The sequence below is a fragment of the Podarcis liolepis genome (genome assembly GCF_965112155.1).
Source record: "Podarcis liolepis genome assembly, chromosome: 12".
Lineage (NCBI taxonomy): Eukaryota > Metazoa > Chordata > Lepidosauria > Squamata > Lacertidae > Podarcis > Podarcis liolepis.
In genome coordinates, this window is record NC_139563.1 from 24,311,490 (window position 1) to 24,335,397 (window position 23,908).

Sequence of the window (23,908 nt, forward strand, 5' to 3'; positions counted from 1 at the left end):
ACGAATTCATCCTTTGTAATCTCTCCACTTGTTATCATGGTGCTTGTTAAAATGTCTGTACTGTATAATTTGTTAAATAAGTACTGTATAAACATGTTAGAGTAGCATGAATATAAAAGTAAGAGTTTAAATGTCACATTGTTATGAGGCTTATGAATTCTTATGAATTCTTATGCACATGCAGCATTCTTTTTAAACTGCAAGCAGTATTTGAGATAAGGACAGCACATATAATAGTTTTAGAATTAAATGGGAAGGTCTTGTTGGAACACTGCACTAGCATTGCTAATAAGGCTAGTTAATTAAAGTAGCTTCAATATGAATTGCTAGCATTATTTGCTTTCAGGGTTGTTGTTTTTCCTTTTAAACCAGTGTCACTTGTAAGCAGGAAATAAGGAGAATTCTGCTTCATGAAAGTTATTGACTGTAAGAAGAGCCCTTCTGGATCAGATCAAAGGCCCATCCAGTCCAGCATCCTGTTTGCACAGTGACCAGACCCTAATGGGAAGCCCATAAGCAGGACATGAGCACAGTAGTAGTCTCCCCACGTGTTCCCCAGCAATTCAGAGACACTGGTATGCCTCTGACACTGGAGGGAGCACACAGCCATCATGACTACTAGTCATGGATAGTCCTCCAGGAATTTGTCTACCCTCTTTTTAATGCCAACCAAGTTGGTGACCATCACTATATCCTGTAGCATCACTGTATCCCATATGTGCTGTGCACAAAAGCACTTCCTTTTGCCATCAGTCTTCCAAAATCCAGCTTATTTGGATGACTCTGGTCCCATGTACTATGACAAGAAGAAAAACGTCTCTCTACCCACTTTCTCCAATACATGCATAATTTTATATGCCTTAATCAGGTCCTCACTTTTTTCCAAATTAAAAAGGCCCAAATGTTGCAACATTTCCTCATGAGATTAGCTCTAGCCGGCTGACTATTTTGATTGTCAATTCCTGCACCCTTTCCAGTTCTACAATGCCATTTTTAGAGGTGGCAACTGGAACTGTACACAGTATCCAAGTATTGTCATACCATAGAATGTGCCATGCCCTTATAGCAGTCATTCAGTTGTTCAGCAGAGTGGGGAAAGTCCCTTTTGAGAAAACCAGGGTTGCTTGTGGCTTTTGGTTTAAGCTTTGTATCACCTTTCCAGAGAAAATGACATGGAAGTAATGGGTCTCAAAGTCATGACTAAACTTTCGTGGATCCCAAGTTAAACCAACAAACTCATTTTCTTTTATATGACAGCTTAAATTTCTCCTCACATCCTGCCATCATTCTTCAAACTTTTGGGTGAGGAAAAATACAATTAATGAAGCTAACAATAATTTCCCCAAACCTTTATTGTTTATATTTTTGCTTTCTGCACTCCCTCTTGTGAATAACAAGATATATGGTAAGTGTTTTGGAGTAAGAGACAGCTTCATCCTGAAATTTCCTATCAAAACAAGAAACCACCCACAGGGTTTGCACACTGTAAACCAAGCCCAGTCAGATATGTGGAGTGGGATGAAGCAACTTGTTGTTTGAGATATCTAGTCATGCCTAACTCTGTCCCAAAATAAAACTCCCATATGATTGTGTAGGTAAATATTTAATGAACAGACCAACTAGAGCGTTCTTTTGAACAGATGGCCTTAGTAGGGGTGAACAGTATACTCAGCCAATTTCTACGCTTACCAGACTCTCCTAATGTTCCAACCAGTAAGAAACACTACTCTGAGTAAAAATTATATAATTTCAAATAGTTAAAGGGCCAGACCACCTTGAAATTCCTAACTGACCATATGAACTCAACAAAATCTAAGAGAAGATATTTTAAGGTTATTAAATATTGAAGCAGTAGAAAGTATTTTTGGAACAGAGTGATTCTCTAAGGTACATTCAAGTTAAATTATTAAACTGAGCAGAAGTGTAAAAGTTATCTACTTCTGATATTTTACATTTTACAAATGGTATTAATATAGTAAAAGTCATGATAATGATTATGTAATTAAATTTCAAAGTCATTAAATTTATAGGTCACGATTCAGACTAGGTAAGGCACAATAATTTTGATGAGAGTTAAGCATCTGGTTAAATTCATTCTACTGGAATTAACGACCCTCAAAAATGCCTGAATAGCATTGACAGAGAACCATCCTTATTCCTTTACTTCTGAACATTTTATATTTAGAAAATGCACAAAGTATTCAAATTTCCCACTAACAGAAAATACAGAATATGTGGCTATGTGCACTAATTCATATTTTGTCCTCTTAATTTTTATCTCTCTAATTTTAACCACATCAAAAATAGATGGGAAAATTTTGGGCTTCTGAATATGTAACATTGCAATTATTCTCTAATGTGCCACAATATATTTTATCTCATTGGTCATGAAAATGAGCAAGATCCACATCTACTAGATGAACACCATAATCTAATGTGTCTGCTCAGTCCATCTCAACATGTGACAGTGAAAACATCCTTCAAAATTCTGTAGTATGCTTGACACTTAATTTTTTTACGTAACCCCATGGTCCTTAAAATAGGATGTAGATTCAGTGAAAGAGCACAAAGTACCTTTGAAAACTAACACCACATTTTAAACCGTACCGAACCAGTAAGATGAAATATGCCGGTAGCCCTTGGGAAAACTTGCACTTCTAAAGGGCTTTGGGGGCTACTCAGCACACCAGGCACTGGAGCTTTGCTGTTGTTGTTTAGTCAGGAAGGGAGAAAAGGATCTTCACTCCTCTCCCTGAAGCTGTTATGCTACTGCTTACCCAAGCTGATAAGTGGGACTTCAAAAGGGAAGTGGCTTAGGGCAAAATAGGAGGGGGAAAGAATCATTGAGTGGGAGAGGACATGGGCCTTTGTTGTTGTTGTTTAGTCGTTTAGTCGTGTCCGACTCTTCGTGACCCCATGGACCAGAGCACGCCAGGCACTTCTGTCCTCCACTGCCTCCCGCAGTTTGATCAAGCTCATGCTAGTAGCTTCAAGAACACCATCCAACCATCTCATTCTCTGTCGTCCCCTTCTCCTTGTGCCCTCCATCTTTCCCAACATCAGGGTCTTTTCCAGGGAGTCTTCTCTTCTCATGAGGTGGCCAAAGTATTGGAGCCTCAGCTTCACGATCTGTCCTTCCAGTGAGCACTCAGGGCTGATTTCCTTCAGAATGGAGAGGTTTGATCTTCTTGCAGTCCATGGGACTCTCAAGAGTCTCCTCCAGCACCATAATTCAAAAGCATCAATTCTTCGGCGATCAGCCTTCTTTATGGTCCAGCTCTCACTTCCATACATCACTACTGGGAAAACCATGGCTTTTACTATACGGACCTTTGTTGGCAAGGTGATGTCTCTGCTTTTTAAGATGTTGTCTAGGTTTGCCATCGCCTTTCTCCCAAGGAGCAGGCGTCTTTTAATTTCGTGACTGCTGTCACCATCTGCACTGATCATGGAGCCCAAGAAAGTAAAATCTCTCACTGCCTCCATTTCTTCCCCATCTATTTGCCAGGAGGTGATGGGCCCAGTGGCCATGATCTTCGTTTTTTTGATGTTGAGCTTCAGACCATATTTTGCGCTCTCCTCTTTCACCCTCATTAAAAGGTTCTTTAATTCCTCTTCACTTTCTGCCATCAAGGTTGTGTCATCTGCATATCTGAGGTTGTTGATATTTCTTCCGGCAATCTTAATTCCGGCTTGGGATTCATCCAGCCCAGCCTTTCGCATGATGAATTCTGCATATAAGTTAAATAAGCAGGGAGACAATATACAGCCTTGCCGTACTCCTTTCCCAATTTGGAACCAATCAGTTGTTCCATATCCAGTTCTAACTGTAGCTTCTTGTCCCACATAGAGATTTCGCAGGAGACAGATGAGGTGATCAGGCACTCCCATTTCTTTAAGAACTTGCCATAGTTTGCTGTGGTCAACACAGTCAAAGGCTTTTGCATAGTCAATGAAGCAGAAGTAGATGTCTTTCTGGAACTCTCTAGCTTTCTCCATAATCCAGCGCATGTTTGCAATTTGGTCTCTGGTTCCTCTGCCTCTTCTAAATCCAGCTTGCACTTCTGGGAGTTCTCGGTCCACATACTGCTTGAGCCTTCCTTGTAGAATTTTAAGCATAACCTTGCTAGCATGTGAAATGAGTGAAATTGTGCGGTAGTTGGAGCATTCTTTGGCACTGCCTTTCTTTGGGATTGGAATGTAGACTGATCTTCTCCAATCCTCTGGCCACTGCTGAGTTTTCCAAACTTGCTGGCATATTGAGTGTAGCACCTTAACAGCATCATCTTTTAAAATTTTAAACAGTTCAGCTGGGATACCATCACTTCCACTGGCCTTGTTATTAGCAGTGCTTTCTAAGGCCCATTTGACTTCACTCTCCAGGATGTCTGGCTCAAGGTCAGCAACCACACTACCTGGGGTGTACGAGACATCCATATCTTTCTGGTATAATTCCTCTGTGTATTCTTGCCACCTCTTCTTGATGTCTTCTGCTTCAGTTAGATCTTTACCACTTTTGTCCTTTATTATGGTAATCTTTGTACGAAATGTTCCTTTCATATTTCCGATTGCCATCTCATTTTTGACCACATCCAACTTACCCAGGTTCATGGTTCTTACATTCCAGGTTCCTATGCAATATTTTTCTTTACAGCATTGGACTTTCCTTTCGCTTCCATGCATATCCACAACTGAGCGTCCTTTCGGCTTTGGCCCAGCCGCTTCATCAGCTCTGGATCTACTTGTACTTGTCCTCCGCTCTTCCCCAGTAGCATGTTGGACACCTTCCGACCTGAGGGGCTCATCTTCCAGTGTCATAACTTTTATATGCCTGTTGTCTTTGTCCATGGAGTTTTCTTGGCAGGGATACTGGAGTGGCTTGCCGGTTCCTACTCCAGGTGGATCACGTTTGGTCCAAACTCTCCACTATGACCTGTTCATCTTGGGTGCCCTGCTCGGCGTAGTTCATAGCTTCTCTGAGCTCTTCAAGCCCCTTCGCCACGGCAAGGCAGTGATCCATGAAGGGGGACATGGGCCTAGGTTGCAAGAAGACAAAGAATTGTCCCTTTCCAGTAAAGCAGCTAGTTCAGGATTCTCTTCCATGTCCAATGGTAAAGGCAGCATGACTTCTTCATTGTTAAGAAAATCTATTCCGATATTAACTGTTTTGTCTATTCAGTTTTACAGTGAACTACTTTTCCACCACCACCCCACATTCTAAGGATAAATCAACAATGAATCAGCTAGTCTTTAATGTATTATAGCACTTTGGGGAGGGGGTCTATTTTCCTACAGAGACTGGAAACACTAATGATTAAACACAATAACAACAGGTAAGACTAATCACTGCTATTCTGTAAAGGCCTCACAGTGGCAGATTGGTGAATGACTAACACTTGAGTTTAGAAATATGACTGTTAAGTTATAATCTCTCACAAGTATAGTGTGTATAGTTTTGGTAGGCAGGTGGCAAGAGGTCCAATTATGTTCATTTTTAAGGTTCAAAAATGAAGTCACCTGATCTCTCGATCACTCTCTGGCAATTCACAATAGTGGAGGTATTAAAATACTTTGCATCATTGCTTGCCTAATTTGCTGTTCTAAGTATCACTGCAAGTAATTATTTGACAACATAAGACGTTCTCCAAAAGGTTTGGTTCCTTCCACAGCTAATTGTAATATGTTAATTTTAAAGCCGTTGCATTACATATTAACCATAATGACCCTATCCCCAAATGCACCTAGGAAAGATTGAATCCTTGGGAAGTCACTGATAGTATAAAGCAGACTTCTCCAACCTCATGCCCTCCAGATACCATATTTTTCTGTGTATAAGACAATGTTTTTTGCTAAAAAAATTAGGCAAAAAGTGGGGGTCGTCCTATACACAGATAGAGAATTTAGAGGGGGAACAGGCATGGAGGTGATTGGCAGTGGCTGTGGCGAGCGATTGGTGGGGGGTGGGGGTGACGGCGACCTCCCAAACAACTCAAGGGCAATCTCTGCAAAAAAAGCTCCCCCCACAAAGCTCAGCAACTCAAGAAATATTGATTTCTTAAATTGGGGTTTAAAAAAATAAGGGTTGTCATACATAGGGGCATCTTATACACTGAAAAATATGGTATTCTTGACAACATGTTTCATCGTAACTGACCATGCTGTAGTTCCAAACATCTGGGACTCTATCCAATGTTCTCTGTTTGCTAGTGCAAAGGCTGTTGTGCACACAGACAGGTGAGTTTAAATGGTGCGCAAAAGAAAATTCCAATGCAACAGTTGCACTAGTGTAAGCTTGCTATACAACAGATTGTACAGAAATCTTTTGTACAAGCAAACTGCTTAAATATTATTGTGCAACAACATTCTGCTGGTACAAAACACTGCACCAGTGAAACAAGTATACTATTAAGTAATTTTTAGCTTAGTGTTACATTGGATAACACTACTCCCAGAGGACACCTGGTAGAGGAAAGATAATACTGAATTAGAAGGACCAGTGGTCTGAACTGATATAAGCCACTTTCCCACATTCTTTCAGGACACATTTTGAGGGTTAAAAATGTGCTTTATGAGGGATAATAGATTTGATAGACAACAAACCTAGATACCTTGTACAATGACTTCAAAGCAGAAGGAGCCTCTACAAATTAGTAGCCCAATTAGGCCCACTTGAACGGCGGTGGAGGGAGTGGGGAGTGAATTCTGAAGTTTGGGGCCTGAGTCTGCACCTGTAACTGGAGATTTGCACACTCCAAATGAGGAACTCTACAAACTCACCACTACAGCCATCAACCAAATATCTTCAGTATCACAAAGGTTCCTTGCAAAAAACAAAGGGAATAAACCTGGGAACTATCCAGCAACACTGTTGGCTTCAAACTGGGGCTCTGCCCACTCCCGTTTTCAGCTAAGGGACAATCCTGCTTTGTTGTTTAGGTCCTCAGTTGGTTTCAGATTATTATCAAAGCAATGCATAAGCTGCTTGTGAGCTCTCACTGGAAGGCTTCCCACATCCTGTAATACTTGACACTTCCCTATTATCTGGATCCTGTTCACCTCACCACACCCCAAGTTACCTCAACTCTATCTGAACCCTAGTCAACACTTAGTCAAAGCCTTATGGGCTCTTAGGTTGTCCAATACTGGATAATAATAATGTCTCATGATCCAGGATTCTAAACTCTTTTGGAAACCACATTTTTATTTATTTACCATATTCCAGATGCAGAGGAAAACATCTGTTCGGTAAAAGAAGGGTTTCTGGCAGGTGCAAAAACCTAGAGATGGGCAAGCACTGGCTTGTTTGGCCCATAAATCAACTGGGCTGCTTGAAAAACCAAGTAGCCTAATTTCCACCTTTTCTCGTGAAACAGGGTATCTCCCAGGCTCAAACAGCAGTTGGGTCTGTGCATTCCAGGGACGGTCCACATGATCAGGCTGCAAAGAATTCCTTGAAAAGGCAGGCCAGCCCCATGCAGCCCAAGATCCTGTGTGCTTGCAAGCTTCACAATCTCTAGCTGCAAATGATGGAGGTCTGTGCCAGTCCCCATTTGACTAGAAGTAAGCTTAAAATGATTTGCCCACAATGAATTCAAGCCATTTTAATTGTTCAAGCAGTAATGCTTACATTTTATGAACTCCACTTTGAATATCTACGCCATCCCTAGTTCCCACACAAGCAAAACTTGCTTAAATGTCCTCTTTTATACAACTATTAAGAACTCAGAAGTTATCTCCTCTTTTGCAACAGGTTACTCTGCAAATGAAAGAAAATGAACTACAAATGTTTCTTATTACAATGCTATATAGAGTATTATCTAATAATAAAACATTGTTTCTTCACATGTTTCTAGATGAATTTGTTTGTCTCTGGAGTCACCAACATGAAACTATGTGTAATATAAGAAGTTGTTGCTTTTTATCATTATGTTTACATACTTTACTCTTGGATTTATGCATTACATATTAATTTAGATCAGGACAAGATGTGTTAAGTCTTCTCCACCTTTTATGGTGGTTGTCCTTCAAAGGTTTTGGTAGGTTTAAAGAGTATAGAAGAGAGCAGTTTCCCAACCTTTTATTATTGGGCAGCACTACCCTTCTTTTGTAGATTTGGCCTGTTCTAGCGTAATCTAAGTATGCATTTATTAGCTCAGGCATAGGCAAACTCAGCCCTCCAGATGTTTTGAGACTACAACTCCCATCATCCCTAGCTAACGGGACCAGTGGTCAGGGATGATGTGAGTTGTAGTACCAAAACAGCTGGAGGGCAGAGTTTGCCTATGCCTGTATTAGCTCCATGCAGGGCTTTTTCCTCCAGCCGGAACTTGCCGGAACTCAGTTCCAGCATCTCTCAGATGGGCACCATTGCCATTCAAAGAGAACAAGGGAAGTGTTCATTGTGAGTTCCAGCTCTTTTTCTAGAAAAAAAGCACTGGCTATATGGGAATAAATTTGTGAATTTTTAGCATTAAAAAGGGAATAGTTTACTTAAAAACTATTTTTTAAGATAACCACACGTTGGCAGCATTTGCACAGTTGCATTGGAGCTGAAAAGATTTTACAATTCAGGAAAACTTGTTAACTAACCTTGAAACAAGAGAAGCAACGCAAATTTTAAGAGCCAAGAACACTTTCCAAAACAAGAACAGTTTCCTATTTACATGTATTTATGTACACCACTGCTTATCATTTGGGGGAGGTTTGCCCTTAAAGTTAGAAAGTAAAATGGACACCATTGATTATGTATTCACAAACTTTTTTATGTGCTCTTAGGTTTCCATCAACGTATTGTGCATTATTCATGTATGCCAACATTTTCTACATTTTTATGACAAAAAGAAGTGTCATCATATTAATCAGGATCACTATTTTCATCCACAATATAAAAAATAAATAACTGCTTTTAAATATCTTAAAATGGCAAGGAATTGTTAAATATGAGTATTGGACAATATACATTTTCCTGTCTTGTTTGTCATTTAGTGTTCAGTTAACATTCTTATTAATGCAAAAAATTATGTCAAACATTAACATCTTTGCAGTACTGAAACACCAGCTTAACACTGCCAGTGCCCTCCCACGTCCACTGTTTACAAGTTGTCTCACAGTCAGAGACAATGTCAGACCTGGAGATTATTCCTGAGCCTACCGAAGTGAGAACACCGTTTTGATGCATGGAAATACAGTTTTAAAAAGTCAAGGTCTGTTGGCAGTTTCTCTGTGAACTCCTACGGCAGCTTTGCTAGAGGTCATGAATATTACATAAGGGCTGTCCATGCATTCAAGTCAGCATTGCTAAGCCAAATTCCCATAGCAACACTCACATAGATTTACTCATCAGTAAGAGATGCATCAGCTTAGCATTAGTGAGTGCACTAATGCTATTCCTATTTCTCTGTAAATTCTTATCTGTTTTCTTTGAAAGTTTAATTTCACTGATAGTAAAATACATACTCTTTCCTAGAGCAGTTGATTTATATCATAAAAATGCAGTCTGTAAGAGTAGGAAGAAACCGTCACATATATTCACAGCTATCAAACTCTGACAACCCAGACCCATTAGTTACTTCTCAGGGTGGCCATCATGGGAAAATACAAAAGTTACTGATCTAAATTTTGCAACCCTTTAGCAGCTTTCTGTCTCCATAGTTCAGAATTAAAGCAGGGCAGCTGGGAGAGAACACAACAGTATTCCTTCAGGGCAGCTGGGAGAGCACATCAGATTCAGCAGGAAACCTAAAAAGACAGAGCTCAAAGGCTCTTAAATGGACCATCTAAAAAAGTGCACCTCAAAGGCCAGTACCACAAATTTGTCTTATTGCAAAGGGCTTGAAGCCTCCAAGCAATTGGCTATGACTATGAACAACAGCCCATTATTTAAGAATGTCATAGCATAAGCATTCTCCCCCCCCCCAAGAAATCAAGTGTGACATCCTCAAAAAGCTACCACTGATCTAGCATACCTTAGTTATGAAAAAAGGATCAGGCAACCTTTCCAAAGATTGGACCAAATCTTTAAAATTAGGTAAATGCTTGTTCCTGGAATCAATGCACATTCATCAATATACTAAGAGTGAAAACACACAACTTAAAATCCTCAGAATAAGGTTGCAAAGCCTTTCCCTAAAGAAGAGGCTTTAATGCTGAGGACCTTGATGATGCTTTAACATGACCTTTTAAATTGTTTATTTGGAAGATGGTTTTAAACACAGGGTGGATTTTGTTGAACTTAGTTGCAAGTGGCAATACAATTTCTGAATTAGGTGGGAGATACATTTTAAAAAATATATATACACATATAATCAGACAATGAGAAAAATAGGATGAACAAGTATATGGAATATTAGAAAGATTTTTTTTAAAGAAGTGTGAGGTAAAGAGACTAGAGAATATAGATGTGAAAGACTACATTCTAAAAAAACTAAGAAGTGTGCATGCACACGAAAGCTCATACCAAGAACTAACTTAGTTGGTCTTTAAGGTGCTACTGGAAGGAATTTTTTTATTTTAAAAAAACTAAAGATATAGATAATTAAAATTACATTAAAATTATTGTACTAAGACATATATGGAAGGCAACAAATGAAGTCAAAGGAGCAGCAGCAGCATAAAAAGAGTGATGCAAGAGTTGCTTTTAAACAACATCCTTTTACCAACAATATTATCACACACATCTTTGGCCCCATATACTCACAATTCAAAATCACCAAAGAAAAATAGTAGTATTCATATGCAGGGAGAGAATCTGGGATTCCATGTTCTATATAAGATACTGGAATATGTCTATATATTTACTGAAAAACAACTTTTCACTAGTTTGTTTTTCATATGCAAAATCCAAGTGCTTCGTTTTCCTATAAAACTGACTATAGTAGTCAGAACATACTAGGGGCAAATGAGCATTGTACTGTGCCTTTATCATGCATAGGAAAAGATGTCAATGATGATTTAGTAAGACAACAGGTTCTACTAGAAACAACATTTCCATTAATCTAGACAGTGAAACAGCATCTTACCTTTGCCTTTTCCAGCTGTGTCTGGGCCTGTCGCTCTGCCTCTCTCCGCACTGCCTCTCTGTCTTCCTCAAGAGATACATCTGAATCAGATGGACGGCTAGTGTAGGAGTCCGCCGAACCCTGGACAAAAGGAATATATTACAAATGAAGAAAACTGTGTTGTGTTCTTTAAAAATATATACTAGTTCAGAATTCTTATTTGCAGCACTTTGATATAAATCCTCGTTTAACAAATTCTAAAAACCTGTGATTCCCAATAGCATCAATGAGAAAAAGAATTACTATGTAAATTGCTTTAACCCTGAGGCTATTCTGAAAACCAGCATTCTTTCTCCAGCTCTATACTTGCTGTTTCTCCTTCATTCTAATCTGCATATGCCTTTTGCTATGCAGAGCTAGTTTCCGTGAAGTAACCGTAATGGTGCAGTGCAGAGCTGAAGGACGTGCAGCTGTTTCAAGGATAGCTTTAGATAAGCAAGCCACAAATAAGGCCATTTGAGTCTCACTAAAAGCAGCATTCAGATAAAAAATACGAAGTTGCTAAGAGAAATCCTTACACCTGAGAAGCACCTCAGTGCCTGCTTTAAACTATTAATTTTATCTTCACTGCAGAGCACCTCCTCACCTGATACTATCTTTCCCCATCAGAAAAAATAACACGGCACAAATCTCAGCCCTTCAGCAAAAACAAAGAAATGACCACAAATCAAATTGCAGCTGACAGAACATGTCTGGAGTCAAGCACATGTCCAACCCCTGGTCACAATGCTAGAATAACTATGTAAACAACTTACATCTCAGATTTTCCTCCTTGTTGCAAGCAAAATAATGGAAACTGCTAATTCAAACAGAATGAAAGCCTTCCCCCATCCCACCTGCAATGCAAAATATGCCAGCGAATTGAAATTTAGAGCTTACACAGATATCAGAATTCTTCAGCCGTCCTCCTTTGGCTCTTTTCAGAAGCCTGATCCAGGTGGCCTTCATTAGCCAGACAGCTTAGTTATTGTCCGCAGCTGCAGAGCCCAGCACTGATTCTCATAAAACATGTGCACACTGAACACCGCAGAATCACTGTTCTTTTCCTATCCATGCTCTGCTGCAAGCTCTTTCCTCAGTTTTGCAAGTCCTCAATGTCTCTGTTCTAGTGTAAGTAAATTTTTAATTTTCCCATGACACCAAAAAGCAAAGATGTTTAATTAATTCAGTGGGGGGAATTTCCAGACCAAATATAATGTAAGAGATGCTACACTGATGCAATCCTCAGTACATACAAAAAAAACCTGCCTTTGCTGCTGTTATTTGTTAACTGCCTTTGTTGCCTATTTTTTTTAACTGTTTAGAATACAGTGCTTATAAAAGAATCTTTACAAATCCTGTGCAAAATGTAACATTTGCAAGTGCAAAGTTCATTTCATCTCTTCAGAGCTCGGTGTGTGGTGGGGGTGGGGCTAGAAGCTTTTCACATCACTGGGCATGCTCCATATGCACAGCCTTTTACGCAGATGCTCACATCACACTGTGTTGCTAGTCTATGTCAAATTACCACTTTACTTCTCAAGGGTAAACAGCTGGAAAACGGCAAGGTCTCTTGAAAGCAGAAATAGCTGCTATTGTGCTCTATTTTTTTATTTTTTTGGTAATATCTGTCATAAAATGTATTTCTTTCACTCAGTGTCTAGGCTATGTCACATACTGCTCATTCCTGAGTTTTTAATGAGTTAGAATTATATTGCATAGACAAACACCACTTATTTTGCCAGATTAAGATTTGGATCCCCCCCCCCATAGAGTACAGTATTGTGTTGATAATAGTAATTCGTGTGTTATCACGTACTGCAGGGCTTATGTTGAAGGATTAAAATGTATTTAATATTGTGCTGTCATGTGAGGAAGAGAGAGGAAGAATCCCCTATTACATATTCTCCATCCAACACCGTGGCTACTGTAATGGACAGAACATGGGGCATAGACCTGAACAAGGGATGGGGATCAGGCTTTTTGACCCATGATACCCTGAACCAACAATGGGTTTCAGGCCCTTGGAAGGCAAAAATGAACACTTCTAACACCTTTTTTCACTATAGCCTCCAGGTTTTTTAAGATGGTGAGCAAGTCATTTTCAGGGAGACCCCTTAACCTTGAAGATGCGAAACATGTAATTTTGCCTTTCTTCCTCTGACTTCCTTGGGCATTCTATGAATAGTGAGAATGGTGTTAGTGTTAGACCAGCAGACCCTTTGCTATCTTCATGATTATGACAAATTCCTAACCAGTCCACTCTTTGGAGCTGTCCCTGTCCACCTCCAAACACCTGCTAGAAGCTGTGAGCAAAGGAAAAAGGAATGCTCTGTAATAACCTTCACCCCTACTCCCCTTCTTCAACTCTGCTTCTGAATTTTTCACTATTGGGGGTGATAGCTATGTGTCTGTTACCGTATTTCCCCGATTCTTCCCCTTTCAAATAAATTGCAGCCATCCATGTACATTATTATTATTATAAATATATTAAATTTATATACCACCCTTCACCTGAAGATCTCAGGGATATTCACAAGATAAAAGCACAAAATATTTAAAACAAAAACAAAACAAGCAATAACCTCCTGCCCTGCCCCCCTTCCACAATCACATTGAAAAGGCTGCAGAATATTAATCAGCCAAAGATCTGGTTGAAGAGAAACATTATTGCCTGGTGCCTAAAGATGTATACTGAAGGCACCAGATAAACTTTCCTGGGCAAAGCATTCCACAAATGGGGAGCCGCTACAGAAAAGATCCATTCTCATGTTGCCCCCCTCTGGACCTCTTGTGGAGGAGGCACACAAAGAAGGGCCTCAGGTGAAGATAACAGAGTCTGGGTTGCTTTATATGGGTAGAGGCTGTGCATGTGAAAGGTAAACAGGCTGTATTGGTAAATATTAGTGTGGAGAACAAACTTGTCGCCTAATGGTCTCTCACCATTAACAATCAAGCTTACCACTGCTTGTTTAATTTAGAAAATTCTCACTCGTCCAGTACATTTGCATTGCTGTTTTAATGGTTGTAAGCCACTATGAGCAATCTCATAACAAAACAATATATCATAATGATGAACAATCCAACTAATAAAAACAAATTGAACTAGATACAAAATTTATTTCCAAGTGAACTCAATTGAAGTAATCATCAAAAGAATTAAAAAAAACAATTAATTGTCACTAATGCAATATGTTCCTCCACGTAGATTCAGCATTATCAGTTACAAACGTCAAAGATTCCTGTGAGTAAAGCTATATACAATTAATTTGATTTATATTATTTATATGCATTTATTTAAGCCAGCAAATATGAGCAGTAAATGCTTCTTGGAGCAACCCACAGCCCCAAAAGGTCTGCTCCCCACAAAATGACCTAAATTAGAAAAAGCAAACCAGAACAGCCCCCCACTGCGAATTAGGCAACCCACATCCATAGAATTTATCCCACTAAAGCATCAGAAATAATCCTTAATAACAAACTAAGGAAGCCAAATGTAATCAGCAATGAGGCACAAATCCTGCTAATGGTCTATAACTAAGAGCAGGCTTCCTCAACCTCGGCCCTCCAGATGTTTTTGTCCTACAACTCCCATGATCTCTAGCTAGCAGGATCAGTGGTCAGGGATGATGGGAACTGTAGTCTCAAAACATCTGGAAGGCCAAGGTTGAGGAAGCCTGGCTAAGAGGTTGTTGACATTAAGAAATGATCATGGGAAGACTTGCAAAAGGCTTTGAGACAGTCCCCTCCCCCACCACATTTCAGTCTCTGAAGGTGCAAACAGGAGGGAGGGTTGAAAAAAACTCTTTAAAGCATCTGCCCCCTTCTCCTTCAAACCCTGGAGCAAGTTATCCCACCACCTGCTGTCCACTCATTAAAAGGAGGGGGGAGGCTTAGTGCAATACCACTGATTCTACTTACAGATAACAATTTGCATTGAAAATATAAATTAAAAAATGGGAAATATTCAAAGTTTAAATTCTTATAAGCAATAAAAAAGAAAATTGTAATATCATCAAACTATACACTTCCTAATCTATACATTGAATGGCAAATAATTCCAAAGCTAACTAATGGCACACTGCCATTTAAGAATCAAAATGCAGGGATTCATATCCAAAACGTACTTTGTTGCAAACAACAGTATACAAACAATTCATCATGGGAAGTGAAACCTCTTAGGGCTTTTATTCATTTCTCAGTAAGAAGATTCTATAATTGCAGGTTCCAATGTCCCAGTAATTACACTAGTCATTACCCCAGGTAACCTCAGTGCTCTCCTTCCCTAGAAACAGCTGATTATAACATTTTATCTGTTGAAGGTTTCTTTAAACAAATCTAGTATGCCACAATCCCTATTTACAGTTTCTATGTGCCCTTTCCCCCCTGAATACAGAATTCGGGAGTCTTGTGGGAAATCATCTAAATTTGAAGGGCTCGCAATCTAACTACTGAATTTAGGAATTATAAAGCTTTATATATTTCCCACTATTTAGTCTACATACCAGGCACCTCTGCATCATCTCCCCATACTACTAGAACTTAACAGCGCTAACACAATCTAAAGGTGATATAAACCTCCTTGGGTTAAGAATGGAAGAGCATTTTTCAAAAAGTCAATGCAGCAGTGAAATTGAGGGCCCATGAAGACAAAGTACCTTATACATGTTAGGCTGTCAAAATGCATCTGAGTTACAGCCAACATTTTGGATGTGTCTCAAAACAAAACCAGCCCAAATGTTAAAACCAGAGACAAATATTAGTCCATATGCTCAACTTTTAACATATAAACTAGCCTAGGTGAATGGATGAGTGGTGAATGCTTTTAGCACTTGCATAACAATGGTTCATTGAACAGCATAAACGTACCAACTTAGGCATTGATGTGTGAGAAGGTAGTCTGTGTTTTTAAAATAAAGAGTAAATTGGGTGATCTCAAGAATGTACAAAGGGTGCTTTTAAAGTTCTCCAAAATCAACCCTATTATACTTAGGGTATATTATACCCTATTATACTTACAGCACTGTGCTTTGGTCCTCCATCTTTTAATTCATTTTAATTAAATTAATTAATTAATTAATTAATCATTCTAATTTGGGTTCCTCTGTTTCATTTTTGTTGGGTTGGTGTTGGGTAAACGATAAGTTGGGGTTGGTGGTTATTTTAATTTGGGTATAACTGTAAACGTCTTCTTCTTCTTTTTCTTCTTCTTCTTCTTCTTCCTCTTCCTCTTCCTCTTCGTTTGTTGCTTGTATAGGATATCTTGGTTTTTTAATGCTTGACGTTTTGTTGTGTTTTATATGTTGTAAGCCACCCAGAGTTGCTGGAGAAACCCAGCCAGATGGGTGGGATATAAAATAATATTATGATTATGATTATGAAGTCATTATCAGATCTTTTGCTGTTCAACTAGACCCATGTTTCCTGGGACTTCACATAGATACAACTGACTAGGGACGCCCTCTAAATAAGAGTTACAATATTATTTCACTAATGCTATAGTAACTATTTCTAATAATGATGTCCTGGAGTTTGACACCTGGACAGTGAGTAAAATATATTACCCATACCATTCATTCAGAATTAACTTTTTACAATCCTAGACAAAATACCTGTGAGGTTTTAATTAGACCTGTGAATTAGAGAGAGACTGGCTAAAGGGAAGATAGAGTGCAGGCAAGGAAGCACTTGGTATTAGCCAGGTCTTTCCAAGATTTCAGACTTGTATTTTTCCAAGGTCTTTCCAAGATTTCACCAGATTTGTATTGGGGATGATTCAAGAATTCTATGAAAAATCTCAGAAGTCCCTGAGGGGGAGTACATAATGCCTTTTCATGGAAAAGCAATTCCTTTCATCTTTTCATTATGCATTCTTACCCACTAGTACACTAGCTACTGACGTAGGGCAGAAAAGAAGGGGGAATTAAGGCTTTACATATATATCACATATTTTAAAATTTAAATAGATTTTAATTTATTTTAGTACATTTACCTTTAAAATTACTTAAAATATCTGAATGCAACAATAAACCTACACATGCGATACAATCCTATGTTTGTTTATCCTGAAATAAATTCAACTGAGTTTAATAAGGATTACTGCCAAACAGGGGTGCATAGGAACATAGCCTCATCTCTTAAAATTAAATCCATGATCTCTTCTCAGAGACATTACCATAGCTTTGGTACTATGAAGAAAAACATGACAGGGCCATCTCATTATGCCCTATTCCCTCCAGCTGACTCCTCACTCCTCCCAGGCCCATAATACAAGTCCAAGAAAACATAAAGACGTGAAGATGGTGATCCTTGTCCTTGTCCTACCCCCTCAATGCTCCCCCAAGGGGGGGGAGCTTTGCCCGCCCCTACTGGTCTCAGCTGGCACAAGTTGACAATCATCAGAGGTCAGGCTCTCTCTTGGAAAAGAATGTCAGCTTCTGCAGGCAAAAAACATACCAATACAGTGGAACCTCTGTTTCTGAGTTTCTTGGAAGTCGAACGTTTTGGAAGCCGAACACCAAAAACCTGGAAGTAATTGCTTCCATTTTCAAATGTGCCTGGGAAGTTGAATGGCTTCCAAGGCACATTTCTCAATTTTCACCACAGACTTTCCCGACCACCCATTGAGCCTTGGTTGTTGAACATTTCGGAAGTCGACTGGTCTTCCAGAACAGATTACATTTGACAACTGAGGTTCCACTGTAACATGGAGTAGGTACCAAGATGGAGCAAACAGCTCACCTGTTCTGTATAATGTTCTGCCTGCCACCCCAGAGACTATAAATCTTCTCTAAATAAATACTATATTCTACTGTTTTCATGGTTCATATTAGTATGCAGACTCTGTAGAAGGGTTTGGCGATACACAAGAAAGTCAGGAGTTGAGCCTCTCATTGTGCTCGATCCCCTTACCCAGTGTTCAGTGAACAATGTTATCATCCAAAGTAAGATCAGTTAATGAATGAATTAACTGGACCATACTTTTGAATAAGCATGTTCAGGAATGGGCAATGTATGCTAGTTCATGAATCCACTACTGGTACAATTTTACCTTTGAATGCTATGCACGTATACTCACAGAACTACATCCTGGAGCAGGGAATTAAAAGTTGTAGCCTTGGGTATACACCAAGATGAACAATAGAAAGTCATTCTAAACTCTGAAGCACCAACATTTGAAGATTTCTGCCTCAGGTAATAGGTGAATTGTACAATTAGAATAAAAGCTACATTTCAGATGAGACGGCTCATTTATTAGCCTGAAGGAACAATTTTAAATTGTACAAAAATGTATGTCAACTGGATTAATTTGTAAAGATCAGTAATGCTGAATACAAGCACTTTTTTTGCTCCTATGACTAAACAAAATATTTTGTTTGTTTTGCTGTACATTATAAAACTACTGGCTGAAATCATGCTGACAGAGAGACATCGCTATCACATCTTGCCACGCTACACACAACCTGCCAGCAATGTAAACCATGGTGACACAGGCAGGAAAACACCAGCATCCAGAAGCCTCAGGCATCCTTGCACAAATAAGTTCAATTACTCTCATACTACAGTTGTTGTAAACAGTCATGGGCTGCATGAGGGCCAACAAATTGAAGTTGAATCCTGAAAAGGCATAGGTGCTATGGGTTCCAAGTTCCCAAGTCCAGGTGGGAAGACAGCTTGTTTTAGACAGGGTTGCTGTCTACTGGAACTGGAAGGAACAGGTTTGTAACCTAGGAGTACTCCTGGAGCCAACATTGTGACTTGAGGCCCAGGTAGCCCTTGTTGACCAGGACTGCCTATTTCCAGCTATGGCTGGTTGGTCAGCTATAGCTTCTTGGTGAGGTGACTTGGCCATGGTATTCCATTCTCTGGAAAGTTCCAGATTGGATTATTGCTGTGTGCTATAAGTGGAAATGGCCTTGATGATGACTGGTCCAAAATGAAGCAGCTACCTTACTAGCTGGGACTGCCTTTAGAAATCAAATAACCCCTGTTCTAAAATAGCTGCACTGGGTGCCAGTTCATTTCTCATGATGCAGTTCAAGGTGCAAAACATGGTGGTGTTTAGAGCCATAAATGATTTAGGCCTCAAATATCTGAAATACCTTCTCTCTTTCTCTACAGACCCTCCCAGGTGTTAAGATCAGCAGATGTGGTCCTCTTGGTATTTCCTCTGCCCTCAGAAGGTTGGGGTAGGGGTGTCCTGAGAAAGGGCATTCTCTGCAGGAGCCGCTAAGTTGTGGAATTCCTCCTGCACAGAGGTGTGTCTGGCTTCTTCACCAAACAGCTTTCAGCTAATGCTGAAAGCCCACGGCTTTGGACTGGCTTTTGCTACATGAGATCCATGTTTCCAGGGCCTTTCCTATTCCAGTGATTGCAATCTGTTTAACCATTTAAAAATTAAATTGTTGTAACCTGCCCTGGTAGCTGCCAGTGAAGGACTGGTAATGCATTTAATTGGGGAGGGGGGTAAGGAACATTGCAATGTAGCCTAAACATGTTGTAAAAGAAAAAAAAAAACCAAATTAAATTGAACCTGTCCTGTATTTACTAGCATGAAACTATGAGCACATTAAGGTTAAGCAATTCTATACTTCACTCTACCACTGAAATAAATTGAACTTAGAAATGCTTAATTAGGACTGAATCACAAAGAACATACTTGAAGACATGATACTAATTATAGTTTCTGGATTAATAACTGCTCTGGAATCTTCTAAATTAAGAGTGGCATATAAATGAGCTTACCACAGAAATATATAACAAATGATAAAGTATTTCTCTCACTTCAGCTACCACATTACCAGCACAGTAGGCGTTCAGGATAACCATAACAACAACAAAACAGCAATACAATTAGAAAGAGGAGGTGAAAGGCGACAATTTATAGATACTGCAAACATGGTTTTTGTTTCGTCAAGAGTATTTCAACAATGAATTATCTGTTTTCTAATTAGGACGGTGTCTTACCTCTTTAATATATATACAGTATGTGTGCTTCTATCCCAGGCACCCCCAAACTTGGCCCTCCAGATGTTTTGTGACTACAACTCCCATCATCCCTGACCACTGGTCCTGTTAGCTTTAGAAAGGAACTATCACCTTCAGGATCATAGAATCAAAGCAAAAGGAAATATTTCCACTAATAAGTTAGGCATTTGCACTATTTGAAGTACTGTAGTGAGCGGTCAAGATATTTTCATATTTGTTTCATATCTTGATATAGCCATTGCTTCTTTAATTTCTTCTTCTTCTTCCACATTTCATCTGTGATCTCAAGGCATAAAAAGGTAGTCCTTAAGGTATTGCGGTTCTGAGCCATTTAAGGATTATAGGTCAAAACCAGCACTTTGAATTGGGCACTGAAACTAATTGTCACCCAGTGCAGTTGGTCAGGGTGGTGTAATATGCTCAAACTGTCTTGCCTCAGTAAGCAACCTGGCCACCAAATTCTACACCAGCTGAAGTTTCCGAACCATTTACAGAGGCAGCACCATGTATAACATATTGAAATAATCTAACCTAGAGGTATCCTGAGCATTGACAACAGTAGTTAGGCTATTCCAGTTCTGATAGGGGCACAGCTGGGCCACTAGCCAAAGCTGATGAAAGGCACTCCTTGCCACTGAGCTCATTTAAGCCTCAAGTGACAACAAAAGGATCCAGACGTAGCCCACAGATGCCTATCTGCTCCTTCAGAAGGAGTTAAACCCCATCAAGAGCAGGCAACCTCTCTGCAGGCAGCCAGGTAGTCTAGGGCAGTGTTTCCCAACCTTTTTTGGGCAAAGGCACACTTGTTTCATGAAAAAAATCTCGAGGCACACCACCATTACAGCCCCGTGACATCAGCGCGCAGCGTCATGCCGGGAGGGACGCACGAAAGTGTAAGTTTCATTTTTTCCCCTCCCCCTTGCCTTCCTTCTGTGCCAACCGCCAAAAAGCCAAGAATCGCGGGACCGCCGGCGGAGGGGGGGAGGGCGAGCGGAGGCAGCGGCGAGCCCCGTTCCTCCCCATCCGCCCCATTCCGTGCAAGGAGCGCAAACAGGTGTGAGAAGGGGGTCAAACCTGCGGGTCGGCGTCGGGGAACCTCCAAGCTTTGGGGGTGGGGGGGAGGAGGCAGCAAAGCGAGGCAGGAAGGAGAGCGCGGCTTGGCGAAGTACTCAGCGGCGAAGGCCAGCAGGTCCGGCGGCCGGTGCCGCAGCACCTCCACCGTGTAGCCCTGCAGCAGCTCAGTCAGACCCGGCGGGATCTCGATGCTCATCTTGTAGCCGAGGCGCGCGGGAGACTCAACGGACGGGCCCGGGAGAGAGAGAGAGAGACACGACGGGGAGAGAGCGGGAGTCCCTGCTCGCCGTCGCCGCCGCTACAACTACTGTGGCGGTTGGTTGTGGTCGCCGCCACCGCTGCCGCCCACCTCTATCTATCTCTCCCCCTCAGCTTTCTACACGGGCCTGGAGCCGGAGGTGGGGGGTGGCCGCCGCCGCTTTCTCCGCCTCCACGTCCTGCCTCCTCCTCCTCGAGCCCTCCGTCAGCCCTGAGGGAACCGCCGCGCTCGCGCCGCCGCTCTCTGACACGCGAGAAAGAGAAAGGAACGGAACGGCGGGGTAGTCGGAGGAAGGAGGGGCCAGAACGGAAGTGCGAGGCGAGCTGCGCATGCCCAGCAGGAAGCGGCGGAGAGCGCCACAGAGAGAGAGAGAGAAGCAAGGGAGGGTGGGGAGTGGGCAGGAACACGCTTCATGCGTCACAATAACGGACAAGGGGCGCTCGAGGGATAGATTAGGACCTAATTTGACTTTTACAAAAAAAAAAAAACTTTTTAATTTTTCCCACGGCACACCAGGAAACATCTCGCGGCACACTAGTGTGACGCGGAACAGTGGTTGGGAAACACTGGTCTAGGGAACTGGCTAACAGTACCTCAGCCTTATCTGGATTGAGCTTCAGTTTGTTGGCTCTCATCCAGTACACAGTATGAGGCAGCCATCTATGTTCATTCATTGCAGACAACTTCTATTTCTCAGACATGGGAACCATTACCAACAGAGATCTGTCTTGCTGGGATTCAAGTTCAGTTTATTTGCCCTTATCCAGCCTACCATGACATCAAGGAGCTAGTCCAAGGCCTGCTTGCCCCTTGCCCCAAATCACCTAATGACCACAAAGCTACTAATGACCACAATGCTACAGCAAATTTTTTCTATTTCTATTATTATTTTAATAATAAACTGCTGTTTTTATTGTTGTACTATATTTGCAAGGAGTAGGTTGAATTTATATCACTGTGTTTCTAGTCTACACTACTGAGATTCAGAATTAATCTTTTCCTGTAATTGTAATTAACAGCACGTTTTGAATCTAAGTGAAAACCCCTAATTTCTCTGTCACACTTCCGGCTGTACTTTGTTGTGCAGTGACTCAGAAATAATTGCTTGTGTGGGATAAGAATATGAAAATATTTTCTTCAATTGGGACCTCATGGGTTCTTAAACACATTCAACTTTATATCCCAACACCAAACAAAAAATCTGTAAGCCTAGGTGGGGGAGGGGGGTCCAAAATGGGAGGGGGAGCATAAAAAGGGGAGGGAATTGAAATTTGGGAGGAAATTGAAAAATCTGAATGATGATTACAGTATTTTTACATATAAGAAGTTGTGTTTAAAATAATTTTATTAAAGCCAATTCATTCTACTGCAAAACTCTTATACTGAAGAAGCAAAGCAAATATTACACGTGGATGTTACTGTTTAAAAATATTTATATCCCACCTTCACATTACATACATTAGGCAAGCAATAACAGTTAACTACTTTTTTCAAGGTTACTGGAATCTTTCTCTTAATAATATAATAATATATTGCTTCAAATGATAAGAAAGGAGATTCCAATTAAACATCAGGAAGAACTTTCTGATGGTAAGAGCTCTTTGACAGTGGAAAGGTCTTCCTGAGAAGGTAGTGGACTCTCCTTCCTTGAAGATTTTTAAGCAGAGGTTGGATGGCCATCTGTCATGGATGCTTTAGTTGAGATTCCTGCATTGCAGAGAGTTAGACTAGATGATCCTCGATGTTACCTTCAAACTCTACAATTCTATGATTCTATACTAGAGAAGTAATGTACTTCAAAACATAATGCAAGGAAATTACTTTCAAATGTTGCAAAGCACAGAACGCAGAATACATGTTTCAGGTATTTGGTGCAGAATTGCACTTTGAGACTCCAAAGCATATTTCTCCTCCAGCATGGGGGCAAAGTCTTGTCTTTATTTTATTTATTTAACAATATATATATATATATATATATATATATATATATATATATATATATTGCTTGATTGTAGTAAAATCTCTATGCAATTGACAATATATGTTAAAATAAAAAGTTTAAAACTATTTAAAACATTTAAAGTTCACTGATATTAACAGTAAAAAAATTAAAACACCAACGTTTCTGGATATTTTAAGGAGGTGCAGAAAAGAGTACAAGCAAAGGCACTTGCCTGATGTCAATAGACAGGGAATTCCAAAGTGTAGGTGGTACTACACTAAAATACCAATTTCTTGTAGCTGTATAACAAGTACAATGTGGCATGTGTAACAATGCTAGTTCTGCAGACTAAAGTGGTAGAGTGGACACACTTGTGATCCCGCAAGTAAACAGGTTACAAGCTACTAAAGGTTTTATACACCAATAGTAAGACCTTGAACTTGTCCTGGTAACAAATCGGCAACCAGTGCAAAACTCTGAGTGCAGGTATTATAATCTGACAGGGTATCACTCCTGTCAACAACTGTGCTGCACCATTTGTACAACACTCAGTTGTCTCAAACTCCTCCATCTACTGTAGTAAAAACAAACCAACTGATGACTGTTTGT

General features: G+C 40.3%; 1 protein-coding gene across 10 annotated transcripts in view; it reads right to left on the reverse strand.

The window, feature by feature from the left end:
• The window catches only part of CACNB2 (calcium voltage-gated channel auxiliary subunit beta 2), a 126,458-nt gene that overhangs the window by 33,906 nt on the left and 68,644 nt on the right, over window positions 1–23,908 (reverse strand). For 7 of the 10 annotated variants that reach the window (XM_083467467.1, XM_083467465.1, XM_083467468.1 and 4 more), the window contains one exon: window positions 11,019–11,138. In XM_083467467.1, the coding sequence (XP_083323593.1) occupies window positions 11,019–11,138 (120 nt within the window). Of the gene's footprint in view, window positions 1–11,018; window positions 11,139–11,812; window positions 11,833–11,936; window positions 12,453–23,908 lie in introns of those variants that run through there. The other 3 variants (XM_083467470.1, XM_083467473.1, XM_083467466.1) reach the window with 3 other exon arrangements.